At 49.5% G+C, this 26,184-nt stretch overlaps 1 protein-coding gene across 1 annotated transcript in view; it reads left to right on the top strand.

Moving 5' to 3' along the window:
• fbln7 (fibulin 7) overlaps positions 1-26,184 on the top strand; it is a 73,652-nt gene that overhangs the window by 16,315 nt on the left and 31,153 nt on the right. Inside the window, exons 2-3 of the mRNA XM_085997875.1 lie at positions 175-334; positions 21,388-21,561. Coding sequence (XP_085854001.1) covers positions 175-334; positions 21,388-21,561 — 334 coding nt within the window. The remainder of the gene's footprint in view (positions 1-174; positions 335-21,387; positions 21,562-26,184) is intronic.

The raw sequence follows: 26,184 nt of genomic DNA on the forward strand, positions 1-26,184 counted from the left end.
GAAGGGAAGAGAAGCTATTTCTGGAGATGCTCTGGCTACGATTCGATAGGTAACAGTGGAACCAAGGAGGAAAGACATTGGAGGAGGGTGATGTGGTCAACCGTGTCAAAGGCTGCAGAGAAATCGGTTAATGTCAGAACTAACCTCCAATTCACTCCTATTTTCATTGTGTAGGGTTGCCTGAACAGACAGAAGGTCCTAATTGCCATCCGACAAATGCAACAATTCCTAAAAGGACAGGAAAACCGTTTTACTGATGGGATCCGCAACATGAAAGCCAAGCTCTCTGCCTTACAGGTCTCTGTGACCAAACTGACTGCAGACCAGCCCTCAGGTACGTTACCATCAGACTCATGTCAGCAGAGACCCGTTCCTCCAAACACTTGACTAGAAAGTTGTACTGTCCCACCTACCCACCGATAAGGTTAATTTATGAATGGACCCCTTGTGCAAATCTGGGCAGACATCCTTGTAAGCTGCCCAAAGGGGAGAAGTGCAAAAACAAATCCCACAAAAGTTGAATAATGTGACTTTCAAGAAATCCAGAGCAAAGGGCTCCACCATAAAGTAAAGGTATTGGGAGCTGCCCCATTTAATTCCGTGGGACCCTTGAATCGATGGTTTCAAACATCCAGGCAGCCTGATCGAGTGGTATTTCAAAAGGGCAGACTCGCTCTTTACCACCTCTTGAATGGCACAATTGGACTCCAACTCCCAATTACCTTCCAAAGTTGTGGTTGACTCCAGGGGTTTCTGCCTCTGGCCGGACGGACAGATCCCTGGCAGAGCATGAGTGTGCTAGTTGTAAGGTTAAGCATAAAGAAACTTATAGATTCAAGCCACTGTATCCACTGCTACCCTGGAGGACATGCTGACCTGTCTCTCTTGACTTGACTGGATGTGAAATGACTTGAACCCTAACATCCTTGAGAAGTCGAAGGGAAAGGACAAAGGACTTTGCCGTGGAGCGGCGACAGCAAGACAAAGATGTGCTACTCCCTCCAACACCGCTGGTGTCACCCTTCATTAGGCAGGCTTGTGTGTGTCGGATTCTGGGCTCTCGGAGAGAGGCGCTCCCAAGCAAACAGTCAAGGTCCCTAAAATTCTGCGTCAGCTCAAGGCCCCTTTCTGCACTAAAAACGGACCAAATTCTGTGGCATGAGGATGTTGTTCCTGCAGCAAACCTGCTCAGGATTTGGAAACATCCCAATCTCAGTGCAATAAATATATTTAAAAAAAGATACTGTATAAAAACATCAGTTAACTGGTGGCTGTTTAGAAAAAAAATGTTTAAAAGCAATTTGCTGTGTTTCGCCTCTATGCCAAATGTACTGCTCAGGCGCTTGCAGTAATAGTTGTGGCTTAACACGTAGCTGTCTCACCGAGCAAAGTGAGATAGTTCGGTGACACGTGGCAACTAGATCTTCAATAGTAGTAACCAATACCCGATGTACCAAAGCCAGTCCTGCCAAGAGAACGGTAGCGCAGTGGTTATGTTACTGGACTAGTAATCCAGAGGCCTGGTTTAATAATCCAGTGAAAGTGAGTTAAAATCCCACAGTGGCAGTTCGAGAATTTGAACTCAATTAAAAAAAAATCTGGCAATGAAAAGCTGGTATCAGTAAAAGTGACCACGAAGCTGTTGGATTGTTTCAGAAACCCCCAAACCAGTCAATGGTGTTCTGCATCTGAATGTGACACTAATCTTCACTGATTTATAGCTCAGTAATCCTCATGCATTTTACACCTTGCTTGTTAATCTACCAAATTGCAAAGAACAGTTGGTTAAGGAGCTGCCAATCGTGGTGTTAGAGTCCCTGTGCATTTCATGTTTCAACACTATTCAGTGCACAATATGCACATAATGGGGATTAGAGGCTTGAGATTGGGGTTTCCTCTGCTTTCTCCTCCCTAATGGGCCAGGAGAGCAGCAGAAAAGGGGCAACATTGGTGGTAAAGTCTTTTGCTGTGCTCCCGCTCCGACCCCTTGCTTCCGCCAGGACCCTCACTGGATGCTCTTCTCCCACCAGCTGCATGTAAATGAGAGCCAGGTCCTGGGCCTTGAGTTCCCAGTGGATTTTCCTGCGGCCATCCCTGTTACTGCCGCTCCCCGGGACTGCATGGTGAAAGGTGTTAGTAGGCTCGGGGTAGCTGTGAAAAAGGTCCCGATTTCTCTAAATGGAGGGAGGGGGGCCTAGGAGAGGCCTCCTCTACTTCCTGTTCAGCCCCAGCACTTACCTTTGTAGGCCTCAATCTGCTGAGGCCTACAAGACGGGTAGGTTTCTTCACCTTTGGTTCTTCTGTCTCTTCAGGTCCCTTGGCACATCTTCTGGTGCTGCAGCACTACTGCATCTTCAGGTTGCTGATGATTTGTAGGTTCTCTCGTGGTGGTGATCCCTCCTTGGAGAATGCCTTGCAAAAAAATGGGTTGGGATTCAGCGGTCTCAGGGTACAGGGTCCCTCCACGGCCCACCTCACCGTCATACTCCAGTGAAGAGGAGAATCCTATCCTTGGTATCCTGACACTATTTGGATTCAGATCAGATAATGGGATTGGTACATCAAGCACTGGCTCCAAACTAATTACAGCAGGAAAAACTATTTGAGGAAGTATAACAAGGGGTGGGGAGAATGACAGTAGAAATTCTGGTATGGGTGTGAAATTCTGCATTGATTAGTCTGTCTGTGGAAGGAGCCTTGGCTACACTGCACTGACAGAGTCAAAACTTCCGAGACAGGTCTGGACCTCAACAAGGTCAGCAATGGAGGCGTAAGCAAAGCCAACAAAGAGTCACCATCACCCATCCAAGCACTTTAAAGAGTGGCCACTGTCTCTGCTACAGAGCAAAAGAACTTGCATTTATCTTCGGCAGCACCTCCCAAATCCGCGACCTCTATCACCTAGAAGGACAAAGGCAGCAGGCGCATGGGAACACTACCACCTCCAAGTTCCCCTCCAAGTCACACACCATCCTGACTTGAAAGTTTATCGCCGTTCCTTGATCATCGCTGGCTCAAAATCCTGGAACTCCCTCCCTAACAGCACTGTGGGAGTACCTTCATCACACGGACTGCAGCGGTTCAAGAAGGCGGCTCACCACCACCTTCTCGAGCGCAATTAGGGATGGGCAATAAATGCTGGCCTTGTCAGCGACACCCACATCCCATAAATGAATAAATAAAACAAAAATTGATATAGTGCCTTTCATGTCCTGAGAATGTCCCAAAGCAAAAGAATTAATTTTGAAGTGTTGTCACTTTACGCACAGCGAGGTCCGACAAACAACAAGATTAATTAACCAGTGAATCAGTTTTCGGTGGTGTTGCTTGAAGGGTGAATGTTGGCCATTACACCGGTAGAAATCCCCTGCTCTTCTTCGAATAATTTCATGGGATTTCATTTTACAAACAAATGGGGGCCTTGGTTTAATGACTTCTCCAACATACAAAATCTCCGTCAATGCAAACTCGCTCAGTACTGCACTGAAGTGTCAGCTTGGATTATGGGGTAGAGTTTCGCCCCAGATCGGCCAAACCAGCGCAGAAGATCGAGGAATTTCAAGCACAAGTTACGTGCCGTTTCCGCGATCTTTTGCGCTGGTTTAAGAAACATCGCGTTAGAAGCTGGCCCCGCCCACAAAACTGGCCTCAGATCGAATGAGTCAGTAAGGCGAGTTTCCGCTAATTGTGCCTGTTTGTGGCCCTTCGAAGAGGCTCTTAAAATTAAGCCTTTTTTTAAGCACGAGGACACTAATAGGCACCTTTCAATTCTTTTAAATATTAAAAAAATGTCATTTACTAAGAAACTGACTACTGTACACCAATGAAACTGTATAGTTCTGTATGGTTCTGTATAGTTTTTAAAGTCATTTTCAGTTATTTAAAATCAGGTAACTCACAGGTGGTGGACTGATTAAAAGTGCTTGGGCTAGATTTTCAGTTGCTTGCGCCAGCAGTTAGCGCCTTAAGAGAAGTGATTTCCGGGCGCTATGCGTGTAGCGCCCGGGCGCAGCGCAGTTTGCGCCCCGCCCCAAATTAAGTTGCCCGTTAGCGCCGGCGCAAAGTTTAGCGCCCGCCCGGATGCGCGCGCAGAAAATGACGTCACATCCTCGTGCAACGCCCTTTGGCCGCCCCGATTGCAAACTTCAGTCGGACCGCCCCATTGTGCGGCGGGCGGCCGGAGCGTTTGGAAAAAGGAACGCAACACAACCAGCGCGGGCCCCGGGGGGCGCTAATTAAAGGGAACGTCCTCTCCAGTATAAAGGCCATCCTTTTTTCAGAAAACAGTCTTGTGCAACGCATTTCTGGAGACACAACAAGGAGGATAGCTAACTGGTTTCAAGCAGCAAGAGCCAGGTATTTTTGGACTCAGGCAACAGCGCTGCAAGTGGCCATTTGGAAATTAGAGTGCCAGGATTTGATGGGGGTTGCATGGGGTGCCAACGCGGAGCTGCAGCTCCATGTCCGTAGGGCTCGCAGACGCATTGTGAGAGGGGCAGCCCTGGCTAGAGGCAGAGGGGGCTACAGGCGTCGGCCACGTAGGCCTTACCCAGTCAGGCTATACCGCCAGCAGCGCTCCTACCTAAACATGAGTGCCGCGCGATGTGTTAAAAGGCTCCGATTCCGAAAGGGGGTGATTGCAGAGATCTGCCACCTGCTTCGCCGAGATCTGCGGCCAAAGCTCAGGTGCAGGACGTCTCTGTCGGTGGAAGTGAAGGTGACAGTGGCATTGAACTTCTATGCCACCGGCTCCTTCCAATACGCTGCTGGGGACATAGCAAACATCTCCCAGTACGGCGCGCATCGCTGCATCCGCCAGGTGACCGAAGCACTGTTCAGAAGGAGAAGCCAATTCATCTCCTTCCCCATGGCCCTGGAGAGCCAGCATCAGCGCGCATTGGGATTTTCCAGACTCGGGGAATTCCCCTTGGTGCAGGGCGCCATTGACTGTACGCATGTGGCTTTGCGGGCCCCTCTGGAGCATGGCGAGCAGTATCGCAACAGGAAGGGCTACCATTCTCTGAATGTGCAGCTGGTCTGTGACCACAAGCAGCGCATCATGGCAGTCAATGCCAGCTTCCCAGGCAGCAGCCACGATGCCTTTATCCTGCGGCAGAGTACTGTGCATGACATGTTCCAGGCACAGCCTCCCCCAAGAGGATGGCTACTCGGGGACAAAGGCTATCCTTTGTGCACCTGGCTCATGACCCCGCTCCGCGCGCCCAGGACCGCTGCTGAAGAGGCCTACAACGAGAGCCATCAAACCACCCGCAACATCATCGAGCTAACTATTGGGGTCCTCAAGCAGCGGTTCCGCTGCCTTGATCGCTCCGGAGGAGCTCTCCAGTATTCGCCGGACCGGGTCTCCCAATTTGTGGTGGTTTGCTGCATGCTACACAACCTGGCTATCCGCAGGACTCAGGCACTGCCACCTGACGTTGGACCAGCACCTCAGGAGGAGGAGCAGGAGGAGCATGAGGAGGAGGAGGAGGAGGAGGAGGAGGAGCAGGAGTACGTTCCCAGGAGGGAGCGACCAGGGCCAAGGGCCGCACGACGCCACCTTATTACACGGTACTTCTAAGCCCCCTGTCAGGGAATGGCCAGGGGCCATGAGGGAAGATGAATGCAGCCGCTCCGCAAGCCCTCAGCCGGCGAAGCCAACAAACACTAAGAAGAACAACCATGGAGACTGCATGAATAAAGATAATTTTTTATTACACAAAAATGAAAAGCCCTTCCCACATGAATCCCCAAAAACAATAAACGGGCCCCACAAAAAGCCCAACAAACGACTCACTCCCACAAACTGGGGAGGAGCCACTCCACCTTTATTGAAACCGGGCCTCAACGTCGGCCTAACGCAAAAAAAAAGCCCTCCAAAAGCACAACCATGGGCAAAATAAAGATGGCCACCGCCATATTAAAGGAAAGCTGGCCACACCCTCTACTGAGTGGCCCGCGAGGGCGAGACCTTGGCCAGCATTTTGCCTCCCCTGCCCTGCCTGCTGCTCCTTCGCAAGCTCTGCCCAGTGGCTGCTGCGAGGCTGGGGGAAGGCGCCTGAGGCTCAGATGCCCTTCCGCCAGATGCCGCTGGGGGGCGGCCTACACGGCGTTTGGGCCTCGAGGGGCCGTCTCCTGAGTGGCGCACCTGAGCCTGGCCACCATCAGCTGCAGCCGCTTGCCCTTGACGCCCCAGAGGGGGAATGGCGGCGACGGATGGCGCAATGTGGGCCAGCTGGCATCTGGGATGCGCTGGCTGGTGCTGTGGCGCGGTGGCACTCGGCCGGGCCCGCACTGCAGGATCCGCAGCAATCAGCCGACGGCCGGCTTGCTGGGATGGTCCAGCGCGGCGCCTGCCCTGGCGATGCCTGCCTGAGACAGCGCGTGTGGCAGCAGTGAGTGGCCCTGTGGTCCTGGTGTGCGCGCGCATCACATCCGCCAGGGTCTTGACGGCATCAGTTAGCATGCGGCCAGTCGCGGCAGTTGCTGCCCCGAACTCGCGCACACTGGTCGCCAGCGACTCGATGGCCTCAGGCATGCACCCCACCACGCTCATGAGCTCCGTGTGGCGCCGGTCCGAGTCGTCGGCCATCTGATCGAGCTTCCGCACCTCCTCCGAAGTGAAGGTGTCCGGACTGGAGTCGCGACTCTCCCGCTGGGGAGGAGGGGGCCGAACTAGGGGACCCTTGCCGCGTTGGTGACGGCGAGTGTGCCGAGCAGCAGCACTCCCCTCTGATCCTTCCCCCCTTTGGGGGGAAGGCCGCGGGCCACGCGCACGGCTGCTGGGTGGCTGGACGCCACTGGTCCCAGAAGCTGCATTGCCCTGCGACAGTTCCTCCAGGCACTCGTCCAGTGAGGAGGTGTCAAGCATTTCCTCCTCTCCTGCGGGACGTGACTGTTCCCCCGAAGGTCCGGCTTGCTCCTCCTCCTCCTCCTGGTTGGAGGTGCTGTCACTGGCAGCCTCAGGGTCCTGGTCGTCACCAGCTGAAAGCAGGAATGCACAAGAGTAGCTTCAGAGTGAGGAGACGGCGTCAGCGAGGGAGTTAGGACTGGTGGGATTCAGCGCATTGGTGGGACAGTGGCAAAGGAGGTAGCTCGGATGGGCCAGTGCGACGCGAGAGGGCCAAAAGGCGAGGTCCTTACCATTGCCGGGCAGTGGAGGGTCGGATACACCGCACGCTGTGGGGACAATCACACGGGCTCCCATGAGCACACACACGCGCTCCTCCAGCCGAGTGAGCTTCTGCAGCTTGGCGCGGCCACCCCTGGCACGGGCCTGGCGATTAAACGCTACTTTAGCCTGCAAGAGAAAGGACGGGCTGTAAGTGCGCAGTGAAGCCCTGATGTAGTGTGCACTGCCTCCCATGGTGGAATAGCTTGGACAGAGTGAAGCCCTGATGTAGTGTGCACTGCCTCCCATGGTGGAATAGCTTGGACAGAGTGAAGCCCTGATGTAGTGTGCACTGCCTCCCATGGTGGAATAGCTTGGACAGAGTGAAGCCCTGATGTAGTGTGCACTGCCTCCCATGGTGGAATAGCTTGGCCAAAGTGTAGAGTGCCGAATGGCCATTTGATGCTCATGACTGTCCCAATGCTGCTGGCTGAGGGCTGGCCAAAAGGACTTTCAGGTCCCTTTGCCCATCATGTCAGGTGTACATGCAAGAATGAGGAGGAGACTGGAAAGGCTACTCACCCTCACAATCCTGGTCAGATCGTTGTATTTCTTACGGCATTGTTTGTGGGTCCTGGGGGCCTCGCCGGTGAACGTCACCCTCTGGGCGATCTGCTTCCAGGCTTTGGTGTAGTCGTGGTGGGTTGGATTCCTCCCACTCTCTGGAAACAAGATCTTGCGCCTCACCTCCAGAGCTGTGACCATTATGTCCAGATCACCCTCTGAGAAGCGCAGGGCACGCTGACGGGCCTTCTCTGGCGTTGCCATGACTCCCTGGGGCTGAGCAGTAGTGTTGAGGCCTCTTTGCAAGGCTGCAGTGTGCAGGGCGTGGCAGCAGACCAATTCGTCCCTTCCCCCTTTAAGAGCTGGTCGGCACCACGGGGTCTGCTGTCAGTGCAAAAATGACCGCACCCGTGCTGCGCCCCGCCTGGGCGCTATCCCTCTGGACCGCCGGCTTAGCGCCTAAAGAGAGTAGTGGAACGCCTCTTTTAGCGCTCCACCAACCTCTTAGGGCGAAGCCACTGAATTCCCGGCAACGGGGCGCTACTTTGGGGCGGGCGCTAACTTCGGGCGGGCGCTAAAGCTAGCGCCCCAAAACTGCCTATACTGAAAATCTAGCCCCTTATTTTTTGTGATTAACCCATTGTCAGCTGTATTAATCAAACTGCACCAGGTTACCGCTCTTAAATATATCAAGGAATATTTTTAAACATTATGCTCCAAAACACTGCCCGATTGAGCTGGTTCATGGAAGATTTTACGTTTGTGATTATGTAAATAGGTTTGAGCGGAAGCTTGAACCATAACCTCACTTTGGGAAACTAGCGCGATTTTCAGCGCAATTAGCGCCCGGAAACTACCCCGATGTGCTGGAGTGGAGCTCGAACCCACAATCTATGGAGTCATTCAAGAAGCAGTTGGATGCAATGGTGGAGGACTATTGTAGGTTTCTCTGGAAGGATGAGTTAGATGGACCAAAAGGCCTCCCTCCTTTTCTTATATATTTGTTCTTGGGAATACGTGTAGTGCTCGTGAGGCCCTGAAAAGGTGGTCATTGGCCTGCTTCTTGAACTGCTGCAGTCTTTATGGCAGTACTGCTCCCACAGTGATGTTTTTTTTTATTCGTTTATGGATCTGGGCGTCGCTGGTAAGGCCAGCATTTATTGCCCATCCCTAATTGCCCTCGAGAAGGTGGTGGTGAGCTGCCTTCTTGAACCGCTGCAGTCCGTGTGGTGAAGGTACTCCCATACTGCTGTTAGGGAGGGAGTTCCTGGATTTTGACCCAGCAACGATGAAGGAATGGCGATATATTTCCAAGTCAGGATGGTGTGTGACTTGGAGGTGGTGGTGTTCCCATGCGCCTGCTGCCCTTGTCCTTCTAGGTGGAAGAGGTCGCGGGTTTGGGAGGTGCTGCCGAAGAAGCCTTGGCGAGTTGCTGCAGTGTTCGGTAGGGAATCAGCGAATCCCGGGATTTTGACCCAGTGGCGATGAAGTGGCGATCTGTGTCTTAGTCAGGTTAGCCTGTGACTTGGAAAGGAACTTGGAGATGATGGTGTTCCCTGACATCTGTACTTATCTTTGTGAATTTAAGACAGTGTTTAAATCTACCAGTAGTTATTTGATGACTTAACATAGCTTAGCTATTTAAAATAATTTATACTTTCTGAAACTGATGTAAAAACACTGGAAAAAAATTCTGCAAACTGCAGTATGCTAACCAGGTTTTGCTCATTTCAGTTTAAAAGTACAACTTTCATGTACTCACACATCAAAATAAACACAACCACATGTGTTTAACTGGGTCTACAATCAGTCTCGCCATTTTAGATCATAAATCTTACTCCAAATGGTTCCTGATTTTGACAACAATTCTAAAGCTAGCTTTTAATATGATGTGAGAATGGAGGGTGGTGGAGGGTGAAGGAGGGGTGGAAGGGTGGAGGAGGGTGGAAGAGGGGTGGTGGAGGAGGGTGAAGGAGGGGTAGTGGAGGGGGGAGGAGGGTGGAGGAGGGGTTATGGAGGAGGTTGGAGGAGGGGTAGTGGAGGGGGAGGAGGATGGAGGAGGGAGGAGGGGGTGGAGGAGGGGGGAGGAGGATGAAGGAGGGTGGAGGAGGGGTGGTGGGGTGGTGAGGAGGATGAAGGAGGGTGGAGGAGGGGTGGAGGAGGGGAAGGAGTGTGGAGGAGTGTGGAGGAGGGGTGGAGGAGGTTGGAAGAGGGGTGGACGAGTGTGGAGGAGGGGGTGGAGGAGGGGGGAGGAGGGGGGAGGGGTGGAGGAGGTTGGAAGAGGGGTGGACGAGGGTGGGGGGGGTGGAGGAGGGTGGAGGAGGGGTGGAGGAGGGGTGGAGGAGGGGGGAGGGGTGGACGAGTGTGGAGGAGGGGTGGAGGAGGTTGGAAGAGGGGTGGACGAGTGTGGAGGAGGGGTGGAGGGGGGTGGAGGGGGGTGGAGGAGGGTGGAGGAGGGGGGAGGAGGGTGGAGGGGTGGAGGAGGGGGGAGGAGGGTGAGAGAATTCTTCCAAAGATTCACAACCCTCTGAATGAAGAAATTCCTCCTCATCTCGGTCTTAAATGGCCGGCCCCTTATCCTGAGACTATGCCCCCTAGTTCCACACACACCAACCAGGGGAAACAACCTCTCAGCATCTACCTTGTCAATCCCCTTCAGATCACCCCTCATTCTTCTAAACTCCGGAGAGTATCGGCCCATTCTACACAATCTCTCATCATAGGACAGCCCTCTCATCCCAGGAATCAATTCAGTGAACCTTAGTTGCACTGCCTCCAAGGCAAGTATAACCTTCCTTAGATAACGAGACCAAAACTGTGCACAGTACTCCAGGTGTGGTCTCACCCCTCTTATACTCCCCCTTTGCAATAAAGGCCAACATGCCATTTGCCTTCCTTATTGCTTGCTGTACCTGCATGCTAGCTTTATGTGTTTCTTGCACGAGGACACCCAAATCTCTCTGAACACCAACATTTTAAAGTTTCTCACCATTTAAAAAATATTCTGTTTTTCTATTCTTCCTATCAAAGTGAATAACCTCACATTTTCTGCATTATACTCCATCTGCCACCTTACTGCCCATTCACTTAGTCTATCTATATCCCTTTGCCGACTCTTCGGGCAGGATTTTCATTGGGCCATGGAGGCGGGATTGGAGGCGTGTGGGGGGTTAATATCCTGGAATCGGGGGTCCCGACACCGTCCCGACACCAGCCCGCCTCCAACCCGCCTCCATGCCAGTTTCAAAGGAGGCGGGTACCTGCCCCGCACTGGGACCCACCTCCCCGAGGCGGGAAGGGGATTAGTGCCAATTAACTGCCTGTTAACAGGCAGTTTTTAGCCTAATCCCTATTTTTAATGTTGAAGTGTGGGATTCCCGACGGCTCCAAACCACGCCAAGTTAGAGGAGGTGGACCGTCGGGATGAAGGGCTTGGAGGGGTCGAGATGTCCAGTGTTCAGGTGAGTGATGGGTGCATGAATGCAAAGGTAAGTGTGTCTGGTGTGTGTAAAGTGTTTAAAGAAGTTTTACTTACCTTTACTTACCTTTACAGCCTTCCTTCCTTCAGGTCTCGGGAGTCCCTCATCTCACCGGCACAGAAAGCAGAATGGCTGCGAGCTGTCAAAAATTGCAGCATTCAGCTTTCTGTTCCGGGGAGATCTCTAAATCATCATGACAGGAAGGAATTAACTTAGAGTACAGATTGTCAGTGTTTGACAGCTTCAAACAGCTGTGAAACGCTGATATTTCATCTGTCAAAAGGTCTTGACAGATGAAATTTCAGTCACCTGTTGCCGGGTGGCCCTTAATTGGCCTGCTGAGCCCGCTGGGCGGGCTCAACAAGGTCAATCAAGTCAAAATCGCGTGGATTGGCTAGAACTCGATGGAGGCGGGACTACAACCCCAAACGTTGTAGTCCCGCCTCCTACACGACTCCTCAATGAAAATCCAGCCCTTCCTGTTCTCCTCACAGCTTACTGTCCCACCTAACTTTGAATCATCAGCAAACTTGGATACATTACACTCGGTCCCTTCATCTAGGTCATTAATATAGATTGTAAATAGCTGAGGGCCCAGCACTGATCCTTGCAGCACCCCACTAGTTACAGCCTGCTAACCGGAAAAAGACCCGTTTATCCCTACTCTCTGCTTTCTGTCTGTTAACCAATACTCTATCCATGCTACTATATTACCCCCAACCCCATGAGCCCTTATCTGTGTAATAACCTTTTATGTGGCAACATTTCGAATGCCTTTTGGAAATCCAAATATATTACATCCACTGGTTCCCCTTTATCTACCCTGCTAGTTACATCCTCGACAAACTCTAATAAATTGGTCAAACATTATTTCCCTTTCATAAAACCATGTTGACTCTGCCTAATCATGTTATGATTTTCTAAGTGCCCTGATACCACTTCCTTAACAATGGATTCCATCATTTTCCCGACGACTGATGTCAGGCTAACTGACCTGTAGTTCCCTGTTTTTTCTCTCCCTCCTTTCTTGAATGGTGTTACATTTTTTACCTTCCAATCCTCTGGGACCGTTCTAGAATCTAAGGAATTTTGGACGATCAACACCAATGCATCCACTATCTCTTCAGCCACCTTTTTTAGAACCCTAGGATGTAGGCCGTCAGGTCCAGGGGATTTGTTGGCTTTTAGTCCCATTAGTTTCTCTAGTACTTTTTCTCTACTTATATTAATTACGTTAAGTTCCTCATCCTCATTAGACCCTTGGTTCCCCACTATTTTTGGAATGTTTTTTGTGTCTTCTACTGTGAAGACAGATACAAAACATTTCCTTATTCCACATAATAATTTCTCCTGTCTCAGCCTCTAAGGGACCAATGTTTACTTTTGCTACTCTCTTCCTTTTTACATACTTGTAGAAGCTCTTGCAATCTGTTTTTATATTTCTTGCTAGTTTTCTCTCATAGTCTACTTTTTCCCTTTTTATCAATTTTTTGGTCATCCTTTGCTGGTTTCTGACACTCTCCCAATCCTCAGGCTTACTACTATTCGTCGCAACATTATAAGCTTCTTCTTTCAATCTAATACTATCCTTAACTTCTTTAGTTAGCCACAGATGGACCGCATGGATTTTTGTTTCTCAATGGAATGGATTTTTGTTGAGAATTATGAAATATTTCTTTAAATGCTAGCTGCTGCTTACAGTGGTAGATAATCTTTTAATCTATTTTTCCAATCTACCTTAGCCAACTCGCCCCTCATACCTATATGATTGGTTTTATTTACATTTAAGACACTAGTTTCAGACTTAGGCAAGTCACTCTCAAACTTAATGTGAAATTCTATCATATTATGATCTCTCTGCCACAGAGAATGCTTTACTATGAGACTGCTAATTAACCCTGTCTCATTACACAATATAAGATCTAAAATAGCCTGTTCCCTGGCTGGTTCCACGACGTATTGTTCTAGGAAACTGTCCCGAATGCATTCCATGAACTCGTCCTCCAGACCACCTTTGCCAATTTGATTTGTCCAGTCTATATGAAGATTAAAGTCCCCCATGATTATTGCATTACCTTTGTTACAAGCTTCTACTATTTCTTGATTAATATTCTGTCTGACAGTATAGCTACTGTTAGGGGGCCTATATACTACTCCCACCAGTGTTTTCTGCCTCTTATTATTCCTTATCTCCACCCATACTGATTCTACTTCCTGGTCTTCCGAGCCGAGATCCTTTCTCTCTACTGTCCTTATGTCATCCTTTATTATCAGGGCTACCCCCCACTCCTTTTCCATTCTGCCTGTCTTTTCGAAATGTCAAGTACCCTGGAACATTTAGTTCCCAACCTTGGTCACCTTGCAACCACGTCTCTGTAATGGCTATTCGATCAAACTGATTTAACTTTATTTGTGCCACTAGTTCGTCTATCTTGTTACGAATGCTTCACCCGTTCAGATAAAGAGCCTTTAATTAAAAAATTTTACCATTATTCCCTGCTTTGACCTTATTCTCTGCTGCACTGCTACCGTTAAACTCTCTGGCCTAGAAATTCATTAAGGCGCCGCCAGCTTTGCGGCCAGTTACCGCCCAAAGAGGGCTTCTGCGCCAATAGAGGAGTTTGCAGCGGTAATGGCGGCGGTAGCCGGTAGCGCTGCGCCGACACCGATGACGTCATCGGTGTGCGCAGTGCCCCGGTTCCGCCCCGCTACCGGCCCGACCCCCATATTGAGTTGCGGCCGCCTCTTCTGCAGCGGCCGCAAACAGCGATTGGAAAACGGGGCCGTCCTGCATCGTTACTGGGGCGCTTTAAGGTGGAGGTGCGGCCGGCCGCTTTTTCGGCGGCCGCCTGCCCGCACCTCCTTCCCCGGCCTCCTCCACGCCCCCCCCCCCGCGGCATTGCCGGCTGCTTTCCGCGAGGCCGGCACTTCTCCGTGGTGCCGGGCTCATTTGCCGGCACAATCCAGCGGCAATCTCCCCGTTGCAGGCACCTCCCCCTTAAGAGAAGGAGGAGGCCTGCAGTACCGCAGCCTGCCGCTCTGCAGCGGGTGGCGCAGCGGCGCCTACAGCGCTGAAATTCAGCTTCAGCGCCCCAAGCGGGGGCGGGCACACCCTGGAATAGCGCCCGGTTCCGACTTGGGGCGCAAAAACTGAATTTCTGACGGTCGCAACTGGCTCCGCGCCCAGCGCTAACTTTTGGGTGCTAGCCAGCTGGCAGGGCCATAGTGAATTTCTAGGCCTCTGTCCCTTCCTGTCACACTCTGCTTATTTTTACCCAAATCGCTACATTGCTCTATTGTCTTGACCTTTCTCTTTAGATTTCTAAATTCCCCCTCACCTGACCCCCCTGCTTTTTTTAGTTTAAAGCCCTATCTACAGCCCGTTATTCGATTTGCCAGGACGCTGGTCCCAGCCTGGTTTAAGTGGAGCCCGCCCGACGGAACAGCTCCCTCTTTCCCCAGTGTACTGGCGCCAGTGCCCCATGAATTGAAACCCCTTCTTCCCACATCACTCTTTGAACCATGCATTTAACTCTCTGATCTGCTTGACCCTATGCCAATTTGCGCATGGCTCAGGTAGTAATCCAGAGATTATTACCCTTGAGGTTCTGCTTATTAATTTAGACCCTAGCACCTCAAACTCCCTCAGCAGAACCTCACTCTTAGTTCTACCTATGCCGTTGATTCCTACATGTACCACAACAACTGGATCCTCTCCCTCCCACTTCAAGTTCTTCTCCACCCCTCCACCCTCCTTCATGAATGGAATGGGAAAAAATCGCATGACTAACATCAAAATATCAAAACATTTTAAAGGCACATCCTCCCGTGTAAAATTATTTCCCCTTCCAAAATGAAACTATGTTCAAAAACCCAGGTTTGGTGGAGGGGGAGGTTTTTTTTCTAGGGTGCTTACCCTTGTTGGTTTTAGAGCATGTTCTCTTGTCCCTTTGATTCTATCTTGGTGGCTAATCTTTCAGATAGTGCTCCTTCCTCCAACCAGCAGGGGATGTTCATTGGGTCATCATCCCATGCTGACCTTTGCTTCTCCATCTTGGATGATGGGATGAGATGTCAGGTTGTTGGTTCCATTCATGAAATCACAGTAAAGGCTTCTTTTAAATCAGTAGCTCCAGTTTTGCTGCTTATCATTCTTTGATAGCCTCGTGTAATGGATCAGTGGGTGACCTACCCATCCCTCCAACTAACTTGGGTTTGCACAATTGACCAATTCTCTCCAGCTTCAGCCTCGTTGGCTGTGACCTCTGTTACAGACATAAGTTCCTTTTCCCACTCAACCGTCCGAGTGGCAAGATTTCTGTTCCTATAAATTTGACATGCTCACCTCATCCATGATAAATTAGCTGCTAAAATGGTTGCTCATGTCCTGGTGCAACAGCAGCCAGCCCCAACTCCTTCATTAAACCGCTTTCCCCCCCACCACCCCCCTCCCCCCCACCACCGCCCCCCCCCCCCCCCCACAGGGGTTGGCTCCACATTTATTCTCCTTGAAATTGTAGTAAGAATCTGGCCAAGAAGAACCAAGGGATGGTCCATGACATTATCTCTCAGACTAGGTACTGCAGGATCAAAAGATGCAGATGTTCAGTGCTTTTAATGGAGATCTTAGCCTAGATCCTGAAACTACTGTCAGGGATTGACGAGGTTACCAAAAGGTAAACCCCTCCATGGCCTCGCCCCTCCCTATCTTCCTTTGAGGAATTTGTTCCTCCCTCCCACCCCCGCCCCCTCATCCTGGTTTCAGCAAAGGATTTTGACCCAGCAACGATAAAGGAATGAGCGATATATGTCCAATATTGTCAAAAACTGGGGGGAAATGTTTTTGATCTGTTAGATTTCACGACGAGGACTGAACTGCTGTTACTTCATTATGAGCTTCAATCTGTATCTTCTATAAAATAAAAATACTCTAAGTATAAACATCAACCCCTGGTTCATTAAATCAGATTAATGCACTTGGTTAAAAAGAATATTGAGCTCCTTTGATGGTGTACTGGGTAAATTGATCGCATGACGTGGTACTGAGCCATACAGACCATAAGGTCCCGGGTTTGATTGCTGGTTTAGCTGGCCACAACCATAAAGGGATATTTTGTGATAACACACCACACAATCATCTCAAAGTGCTTTGTATGTGTTGCTGTTGCTTTGTAGACAAATCGGGACAGTAGTTAGAGCGCTACAAATGGACTTGGTGCCATTGAGTCAGAGAGGAGAAAATCTTCTAATTCTCCCATTTGACTGCTATTCAGTGACCCCTACTGGAAAGGATGATGTGTATGGATGTCAGGTGAGGACATGATGCCCCCTCACCTATGCCTTTGTTACCTCTCCTGGCCAGCCTTCCATCTTCCACCCTATATAAACTTGAGCTCATCCAAAACTCTACTGCCCGAATCCTAACTCGCACCAAGTCCGGTGCACCCATCGCCCCTGTGCTCGCTGAGCTACATTGCAGCCCAGTCCGGCAATGCTCGATTTTAAAATGTTTCTTGTGTTCAAATCCCTCCATGGCCTCGCCCCTCCCTATCTCTATAACTTCCTTCAGCCCAACAATCCTCTGAGATCTCTGCGCTCCTACAATTCTGGCCTCTTGCGCATCCCCGATTTTAATCGCTCTGCCATTGGTGGCCGTGCCTTCAGCTGCCTAGGCCCTAAGCTCTGGAATTCCCTTCCTAAACCTCGCTACCTCTCTCTCCTCCATTAAGACGCTCCTTAAAACCTAGCTCTTTGACCAAGCTTTTGGTCACCTGTCCTAATATCTCCTTATGTGGCTCTGTGTCAAATTTTGTTTGGTAACCGCCATTGTGAAGCACCTTGGGATGTTTTACTATGTTAATGGCGCTATATAAATGCAAGTTGTTGTTGTGGTTGAATTCACGGTCTAGGCTCATATGTGGATCATGACCACTTGGAGAGGTACTGGATGGTGCCTGGTCCCAGTGAAATCACACACCAACAGGGAGTGAACGCCTTTGGGAGAGGAAGTGTGGGGTGGAGGGAAAGCAAAGAAACAAGGATATAGAAATAAATAGTCACAAGGTCTTCATGTATTTGTACGTTTACCGTATTGTTTATGATTATGGATTACGAGAGCTACAAAACTCTCATTTACTTTGAATGCTTAAAATATTGTGAATCAAACCAAGCCCTTTAATTTAAGCAGGTGTTCCTGATGTGACGGACGTGAGATCTGTTGAGACATTCCTCTCTCTCTCTCTCTCTCTCTCTTTGGGCTAGAAATTCGGTACCTTAGCGCCTCCTGTTAGCGCCTGGGCGGGGCACTAAGGGCTTATCGCCCGGGCGCGGCGATTCCAACGCCGCCCGCAAAATTCAGTCAGCATTTAGCGCCGGCGCTAACACTTAGCACCTGGCCCTCTAGCGCCACTCAGACCGTGACGTCAATGAGTGTGCAAAGCCCCGTTAGCGCCCCGGATGCGAAATTCAGTCGCTTCCCCTGACTTACCGCCTGGCACTGAGCATGACAGAAATAGCAGGCGTTGATAACTGAGATTTCCGCTCCCGGGGTGATATTTAAAGGGATCACTTACCGGTTCATTGGGAGGCCAGATTCATTGCTGGCTTGTCAGATAGCGTTTTGGCTGCGTTCACATTTTATCCATTTTTGCTTTGTTGCTGCTCTAACAGACTCTCCACTTGTATTTCTCTGAACATTTCTACGTCCTCTTTTCTCTCATTTATGGGGGCTGTACTGGCCCTCCAGCAACTATGTCGGAGGCAGTGGATGCAGAGACAGGTATTGCCAAATGTGGCCAGAGGTAGGAGCAGGGCTGACAGACCTCGCAACAGGAGGCCTTATCCTCCCAGGGTTTTCCGGGAGCACTTCTCCTACATTCATCTCTCAGAGGAGCAGTGTCTTAGAAGGCTCCGCTTCAGCAAGGAGGTTGTCACAGAGCACTGTCACCTCCTGCAGCCAGACCTCCAGCCTCAGCTCAGGACCAGGACGTCTCTCTCAGTGGCAGTTAAGGTCACAGTCGCTCTCAATTTCTACGCCAATGGCTCCTTCCAGGCTTCAGCAGGGGATATTGCGAAGTTTTTGCAGTTTGCCGTCCATTGCTGCATCTGGGAGGTACCAGATGCTCTCTACAGAAGGAGAAGGGAGTACATCTCATTCCCCATCACCAGAGAGAAGCAGGATGAATGCGCATGTGGCTTTGCAAGGATAGCGGGCTTCCCCATGGTTCAGGGCGCCATTGACTGCATCTACATGGCATTGCGGGCACCTCATCACAATGCAGAGGTGTTCCATAACCGCAAAGGCTATCACTCTCTGAACATTCAGTTGGTGTGCGACCACAGACCCTTTGCCATCAATGCCCGCTATCCTGGCAGCAGCCACGATGCATTCATCCTGCAACAGACTGGTGTCCCAGCACTGTTCCAACCACCACATGAAGCTCGCGGCTGGCTGCTCAGAGACAAGGGTTATCCACTCGCCAGCTGGCTGATGATGCCCCTCCGCAACCCCAACACTCCTGCTCAGCATGCATACAATGACAGCCATACCGCCACCAGGAACCTGATCGAACAGACTATCGGGGTGCTAAAGCAATGGTTCCGTTGCCTTGACCGCTCTGGAGGAGCCCTGCAGCACTCCCTTGCTTGAGTCTCCCTTTTCATCGTTATGTGCTGCATGATGCACAACCTGGCCATTCTGAGGGCCCAGCCATTGCCACCAGGGATTGGAGGTCCACCTCAGGAGGAGGAAGGGGGAGAGGAGCAGGAGGAGGCGGATGATGGGGATGAAGAGGAGGAGGAGCAGCAGCAACAGAGGAGGGAGGTGCTCAATCTTGATTCTGCAAGGGCTGTGCATGAGCACTTCCAATAAATGATATAGCACATGGCATTTGCGCAGCACAACCACATCATTACATCCAGCTCACAGCCCCTATCACTGGGCAAAGGTCAAATGAGAAACATCACAAAATGTGCAACGTCAAATTAACAATTTATTATCGAACACAACTGTTTCTTATGAAACACAACTATTCATAAACAAACACAACTCTTTCTTATCAAACTGGACTATTTGTTACCAAACACAAATATCTATTTACAAGCATAACTATTTGTTCACAAACACAACAATATATTTACAAACACATCAATTTATTAACACACACTACCCCGATTTGCTACTAAAGTATTCTTTACTCCCCCTTCTTCAATGATTTCCCTCCCCTTTTGAGTTCCCCCTCCCAACCCTACTGCTCCTCCGTAATGTGGCCCCAGTGGCTGCAGCAAGGCTGGTGGAAGTCTGCTGAGTCTGGGAGCCAGAGACTGCAAATGGCCTTGCAGGACGCCCTCGACCAGCTCTGGGCCTGGCGGGCTCAGCTGCAGACTGCACCACCTCAGCATGGGTGGCAGCAGATTGGGATGGCTAGGTTACAAGCTGCGACAAGTGCAATGGCGGAGTGGCAGTGGTGGGAGCAGGAATGCTGTCATCCTGAGAGAGGACAGCACCTTCCTGCTCGACCGACACACTGCCACTCCCCCGGGGCAGAACCTCAGCATCTGGAGCAATCTGCTCGAGCACAGACTGCTGGCCTGCTGCGGCACCGTGAGATTCCCGGTGGACTGTGTGCAACCCAACAACGATGACAGCAGTCAGCACTTGCGTGTCATCAATCTGAGACTGCATGAGAGCAGTCTGAGATTGGATGCCAGCAACCACTGACTCCATTACAGCACTAAGCTGTTGTGTTGCTTCGGCCTGTGCTGCAATAGCTGCTGCCACCTCACCCATGATACGCGGCATAAGGACTGGGTCCCCACGGTCTCTCTCTGAGTCGACCATCCTTGGCAAACTGCCAAGGATGGGCTTGATGGTGTGAGCAGAGCTGAGTGCAATGTTGGAGACGGACTCCTTGCCAGTGCATCCATGCTCTCGGGCACCCTTGCCATTGCACCCATGAGCTTGGTGTGCACGTCCATCACCCATCTGGTTAACGCTTCCACATCGACGTCCTCATCTGAGTCCTGTGCAGCAGAACTCACACACGAACTCACCCTCCGGGGAGATGGCCCCGAGCTTCCTTTCCCCGTGGCGTTGCTGCAGCCCACTGGGTCCCGGAGCTTCACCCACATCAGACCCATCTACTAGGATCCCCTCCACGTCGCCCCATTATCGGACCTAGCGCCTTCGGGAGACATAGGCAGTGAGGCTCTGGCTTGTTCTTCCTCCTCCTCCTCCTCACCCGCATCATTGCCACTGGGAGGCTGGGGGACAGGTTGGTCAGATAGTGGCTGATTATCTGAAAGCATAAAGGCACAAGAGTGGGGTTAAGGTCAGGGGAGGGGGGCAGGAAGGGAGTAAAGAATGAAGACAGTATACTCAGATGGAAAGTGGGAAAGGTGGTGTGAGGGGAAGTGGTATGAGAGAAGAGGGAGAGGTGGTGAACATACCGTTGTTATTCCCAAGGGGGTCGACATCTCCAACGGCCACAGCGCCCACGACCTGGGCCCCAATGATGCGCACCACTCACTCCTCCAGGCCTGGAAGGGGGTGCAGGTCCCCCTCACCTCCTCCCATTCATAGCTGCTCCCTCCTGTTGTGAGCAAGCTTGGCCTCCAAGAAAAAGGAAAGTGTGTGAGTGAGTGTGCAGCTATGTGTTTGGCAGATGTGCCTACCATAGTTGAATAGCTGGTAATATATGCAACCCGTGAGATGTGGATGTGACTTTTAGTAGGTGGGCATAGTTGGTCGATGAGTGTTGGGGATGTGGCAGTTTATACACTGTGTGCACAGAGTGAGGTTGAGAAGGTGGCATGTACAGGTTTTTGAAGCATGTACTCACCCTGACCTCTGATCAGCCATGACTTCTTTGAGTGAAGGCTTGCAGCTCCTTGCAGGCCCAGTTCACAAGCAGCAATGATCAGAGTGAGGCTGTGCAGCACGATTAAGCCTCCCCTTTAGGAACTGGAAGGCGCCAATCTGTCTGACGACTTTCTAATTGACAGCGCCAGAACTTGATTAGTGCTCTGAAGGTAGCGCCCCGCTCACCGACGTTAGCGCCCTAAGAGAAGCGTGTAGCGCTTGATTTAGCGCTCCACTTCCCTCTTGGGGCGTTAAAACTCAATTTCGTGGTCGCCGGCGCTAATTAGCGGCGGGCACTAAAGTTACTGCCCAGGCGATGTTAGTGCCCCAAAATGGTCATTACTGAATTTGTCCCCCTTTGTGCTTCATTTTAGTGACATCGTGCCCTTCACTGGAGGCTCCCAAGCATGGCAAGAAGTTTGGCTCCAGGTACAGCACGGATCACGAAGTGCACTTCACCTGTCAGCCTGGCTATCAGCTCATTGGCTCCAGTACCAGAGTATGTCAGCCCAGCGGACGGTGGACCGGGGAGAATGCTGACTGTACAGGTATGCCTGTTTAAAGTTTCACAATAGGTTGGCATCGTCTGTACTCAAGATCCCTAAACATTCACTTTACTAAATAAAATAGCATATGGAGGAGTCCAGGCATCCCGAGTGAAACACCAGCACTGGCTATCGGACAGGACCAAACCACAACAGTGACTAGGTGGTTCCATTAGAGTGTTGCCCTTTTTCTAAAATGTTAGAAGCAAAGGTGACAACATCTGTTTCCCAAGAATATCAGGGTGTGTTTTCCGATTTTAGAAGATGGGGTGGGTGTTAATCTCTCCAATTCTGTTTTATTTTAACAGCATTGAATAGAAATGCTAATGTAGGTGTCAGCTGTGGCTCAGTGGTAGCACTCTCACCTCTGGGTCAAAAGTTTGTCCACTCCAGAGACTTGAGCACAAAATCTAGACTGACACTTCAGTGCAGTGCTGAGGGAGGGCTGCAATGTCGGAGGTGCCGTCTTTCAGAGGAGACGTTAAACGTCTGCCGTCTCAGCTGGACGTAAAAGATCCCATGGCACTATTTCGAAGAAGAGCAGGGGAGTTCTCCCCGGTGTCCTGACCAATAGTTATCCCTCGACCAACATCACTAAAAACTGAATGTCTCGCCATTATCACATGTTGTTTGTGGGGCCTTGCTGTGTGCAAAATGGCTGCTGCATTTCTCCACGTTAAGGGGGAACCAGTGGATGTGGTGTATTTGGATTTTCAGAAGGCATTCGATAAGGTGCCACATAAGAGGTTATTAAACAAAATTAGGGCTCATGGGATTGGGGTAATATACTAGCATGGATTGAGGATTGGTTAACGGACAGAAGACAGAGAGTAGGAATAAAGGGGTAATTTTTGGGTTGGCTGACTGTAACTAGTGGGGTACCGCAAGGATCAGTGCTTGGGCCTCAGCTATTCAAATCTACATCAATGATTTGGATGAGGGGACCAAATGTAATATATCCAAGTTTGCTGCTGATACAAAGCTGGGTGGGAATGTAAGTTGTGAAGAGGATGCAAGGAGGCTTCAAGGGGATATAGACAAGTGAGTGGGCAAGAACATGGCAAATGGAATATAATGTGGAGAAATGTGAAGTTATCCACTTTGGTAGGAAAAACAGAAAATCAGAGTATTTTTTAAATGGTGTTCAGAGGGACCTGGATGTCCTTGTACACGAATCACTGAAAGTTAACAAGCAGGTACAGCAAGCAATTAAGAAAGCAAATGATATGTTGGCCTTTATTACAAGAGGATTTGGGTATAAGAGTAAAGACGTCTTACTGCAATTATATAGGGCCATAGGAAGGATATACTTACCATAGAGGGAGTGCAACAAAGGTTCACCAGACTGGTTCCTGGGATGGGTGGATTGTCCTATGAGGAGAGATTGAGTAGACTAGGCCTATTTTCTCTAGAGTTTAGAAGAATGAGCGATGATCTCATTGAAACGCACAAAATTCTTACAGGGTTTGACAGGGTAGATGCAGGGAGGATGTTTTCCCTGGCTGGGGAGTCTAGAACCAGGGTCACAGTCTCAGAATAAGGGGTCGGCCATTTAGGACTGAGATGAGGAGAAATTTTTTCACTCAGAGGGTGGTGAATCTTTGGAATTCTCTACCCCAGAGGGCTGTGGATACTCAGTCATTGAGTATATTCAAGACAGAGATCAATAGATTTTTGATTATTAAGGGAATCAAGGGATATGGGGATAGTGCAGGAAAGTGGTGATGAGGTAGAAGATCAGCCATGATCTTATTGAATGGCGGAGTAGGCTCGAGGGGCCAAATGGACGACTCCTGCTCCTATTTCTCATGTTCTTATGTTCTTACAACAGTGATTATACTTCAACAGTACCTCATTGGCTGTGAAGCGCTTTGGGATGTCCCGAGGTCCTATGTAAATGCAAGTTCTTTGTTCTTTCTTCACAAGAAGCATAAGTTGGAAGAAATGTTTTCATGCAAATAGTTATTAGTATATGGAATAAATTATGTTCTTATGAGTTATGGAAGAGAATTCAATCATAACGTTTCAAAGGAAGTTAGATAAGCACTTGATGGTAGGAGCAGGAAAATTAGTTTAGCGTAGATAGCTCCAGTAATAGTTGGCCGAAACAGCCTCCTCCTATATTGAAATTTCTACATGATCAAGTTGTTTTTGTGGAGGACTAAAATATTTCAAAGTATTGGTGAAATATTATTAGGTAAATAAATCAGTTACCGAATGGCCCATATAAGTGTGCAGTTGGAAAGTAAGTAACTGACAATAGAGCCCAGGAATGACTGCATGTGATATCAGAGTACAAACATTTAGCACATTCGTACAAAAGTACTCTGCCCGCTTTTTTACAAAAGACGTTGATTTAAATTGAATGGTTTAACACCTCTATCAAAATAGTAATATCATCCGCATATATTAAACATTTGCACATTAATATCGAATGCGGTAATTTAGAGACTCCCACCATTAGGCCGAATTAGGGTCGGGAATTTCTTCCTATTGATCATTTTACTCGGCGTGATCACAAAAGTGGATCGTCTGTTTTGTACTCGCTCCAACTTTTTCGCTGTAATTGTTGAGGAGGAGGAATGTCAACCCCTTGATTTCTGAGGCAATGAATAACAAAGTCTTTATGGTGTTTCTCATCACACAAAACCACCTTGATCAAAGTCAGCTGAATGTTCTCGTTCTTAAACTCATAAAAAAAAACAACATTGCATTCCCCATGTGGGAACACCTGCATATCTTTCCCCAGCCTAATGATATTTGGTCACACATTCCACCCTGAGCTTCCTGTCGGTCCCATCAAGCAGCCTCTGCCAGCGTGAAGCTACCTGTGCTCACTTGCCCCAGGAGCCCAGCCATACTGCAGCTGCCAGGCTTGATGGATTTCGGAGGTCAAGGACGCATTGGGTTAATAGTCTCAGACATTTCATTAAATAATTTCATGGTCTAACGGTCCAGAGATATTCCAGGCATGCTATTGATTGCCACCACACCTAGTTCTGGCAGAGGCTGAGTAACTCTCTGTGATGCTGCACTGGTTCGCTGCTGTGAGAGAACTCTGTGAGCCAGGCCTCACAGGGCACAACTCTTTTGTCTGTTTGAACTGAGGAAAACGTGAAGCCGACGCTATTGTGATCAAAATCCCTTGAGAAACGTTAGGGGCTGCGTCACAAGATCGCGCTTGGATTCGGATGAAGGAGATCATTCCGCCCATTCGGTCTAATTCTCCCAAAATAAATAGGAACAGGAGTAGGCCATTCAGCCCCTCGAGCCTGTCTGCTATTCTATTAGCTCATGGCTGATCTGTATCTTAACTTCATTTACCCACTTTGGTTCCGAATCTCTTAATACCCTTACCTAACAAAAATCTACCAATCTCTTTCTTGACATTTTCAGTTGACCCCCAGCCTCAACAGCTTTTTGGGGAAGAGAGTTCCAGGTTTCCACTACCCTTTGTGTGAAGAAATGCTTCCTGACATCCCTGAATAGCCTAGCTCTAATTCTAAGGTTATTACCCTTGTTCTGGACACCGCCACCAGAGGAAACAGTTTCTCTTTATCTGCCCTATCAAATCCTTTAATCATTCTTAAACACCTCAATTAGATCTTCTATACCCAAGGGATGACAAGCCTAGTCTATGCAACCCGTCCTCATAATTTAACCCTTTTAGCCCCGGTATCGTTCTGATGAATCTGCGCTGCACTCACTCCAAGCCTAATATATCCTTCCTGAGGTGTGGTGCCCAGAACTGAATGCAGCACTCCAGATGCAGTCTAACCAGAGCTTTATAGAACTGTAACATAACTTAATAATATAATACCAGCCCCTCCACCTCGCCATTACAGTACTAGGAGTTTCCTAAAGACATCCACTATCCTGACCTCAACCACCTTTCCTGGCAAACCGTTCCATCTATTCATCACCCTCCCTGTTCCTCTTTGTTCAAGTACAGGGTTCGTAACCTATTTTTATGACTTACTAACCACACACTTCCGACCTCTGATTCTCACCTACTGTGCGTCTTGTAACATTTGCATATTGATTTATCATTGGCCCGCAGGCATCTGTAAGGAATACCTATTATATTCACATGTGATCACATGCTGAGTTGTCATTGGCCTGCAGGCATCTGTAAGGACTGCTATTGTTTAGAAGACCCAGGGGCCCTGACTCCATCTTGTCCATACGGTGCTGTACTGTTGTGAGTCAGATCAGATCTAATGCTTCATTAAAAGACATGATGTGGAGATGCCGGTGTTGGACTGGGGTGGACAAATGTGAGAAGTCACACAACACCAGGTTATAGTCCAACAGCTTTATTTGAAATCACAAGCTTTCGGCGCGCTGCTCCTTCGTCAGGTGAAGTGAAGAGGTGCATATAGACACAGCATATATAGTCACAGAACACTGCCAGATGATTACAGGTAATCTTTCTAACTGTCCTTTATCACACCTCGCCAGAGAGATAATCACAGCAATCAAAGGTGTGAATGGTGTCCAAACAGGTCAGTCAGGAAAACATTACATCAAAGAACAATGAGGTGGGGTCACAAGGGGTCAAATGTTGCAGATGCTGGGGTCTGTATGAAAAACAAAGAACAAGCAAAATACAATATAAAAAAAAAA

The sequence above is a fragment of the Somniosus microcephalus genome, chromosome 9, assembly GCF_052327205.1.
Source record: "Somniosus microcephalus isolate GS21.2 chromosome 9, FLI_Smic_1.0, whole genome shotgun sequence".
Classification (NCBI taxonomy): domain Eukaryota; kingdom Metazoa; phylum Chordata; class Chondrichthyes; order Squaliformes; family Somniosidae; genus Somniosus; species Somniosus microcephalus.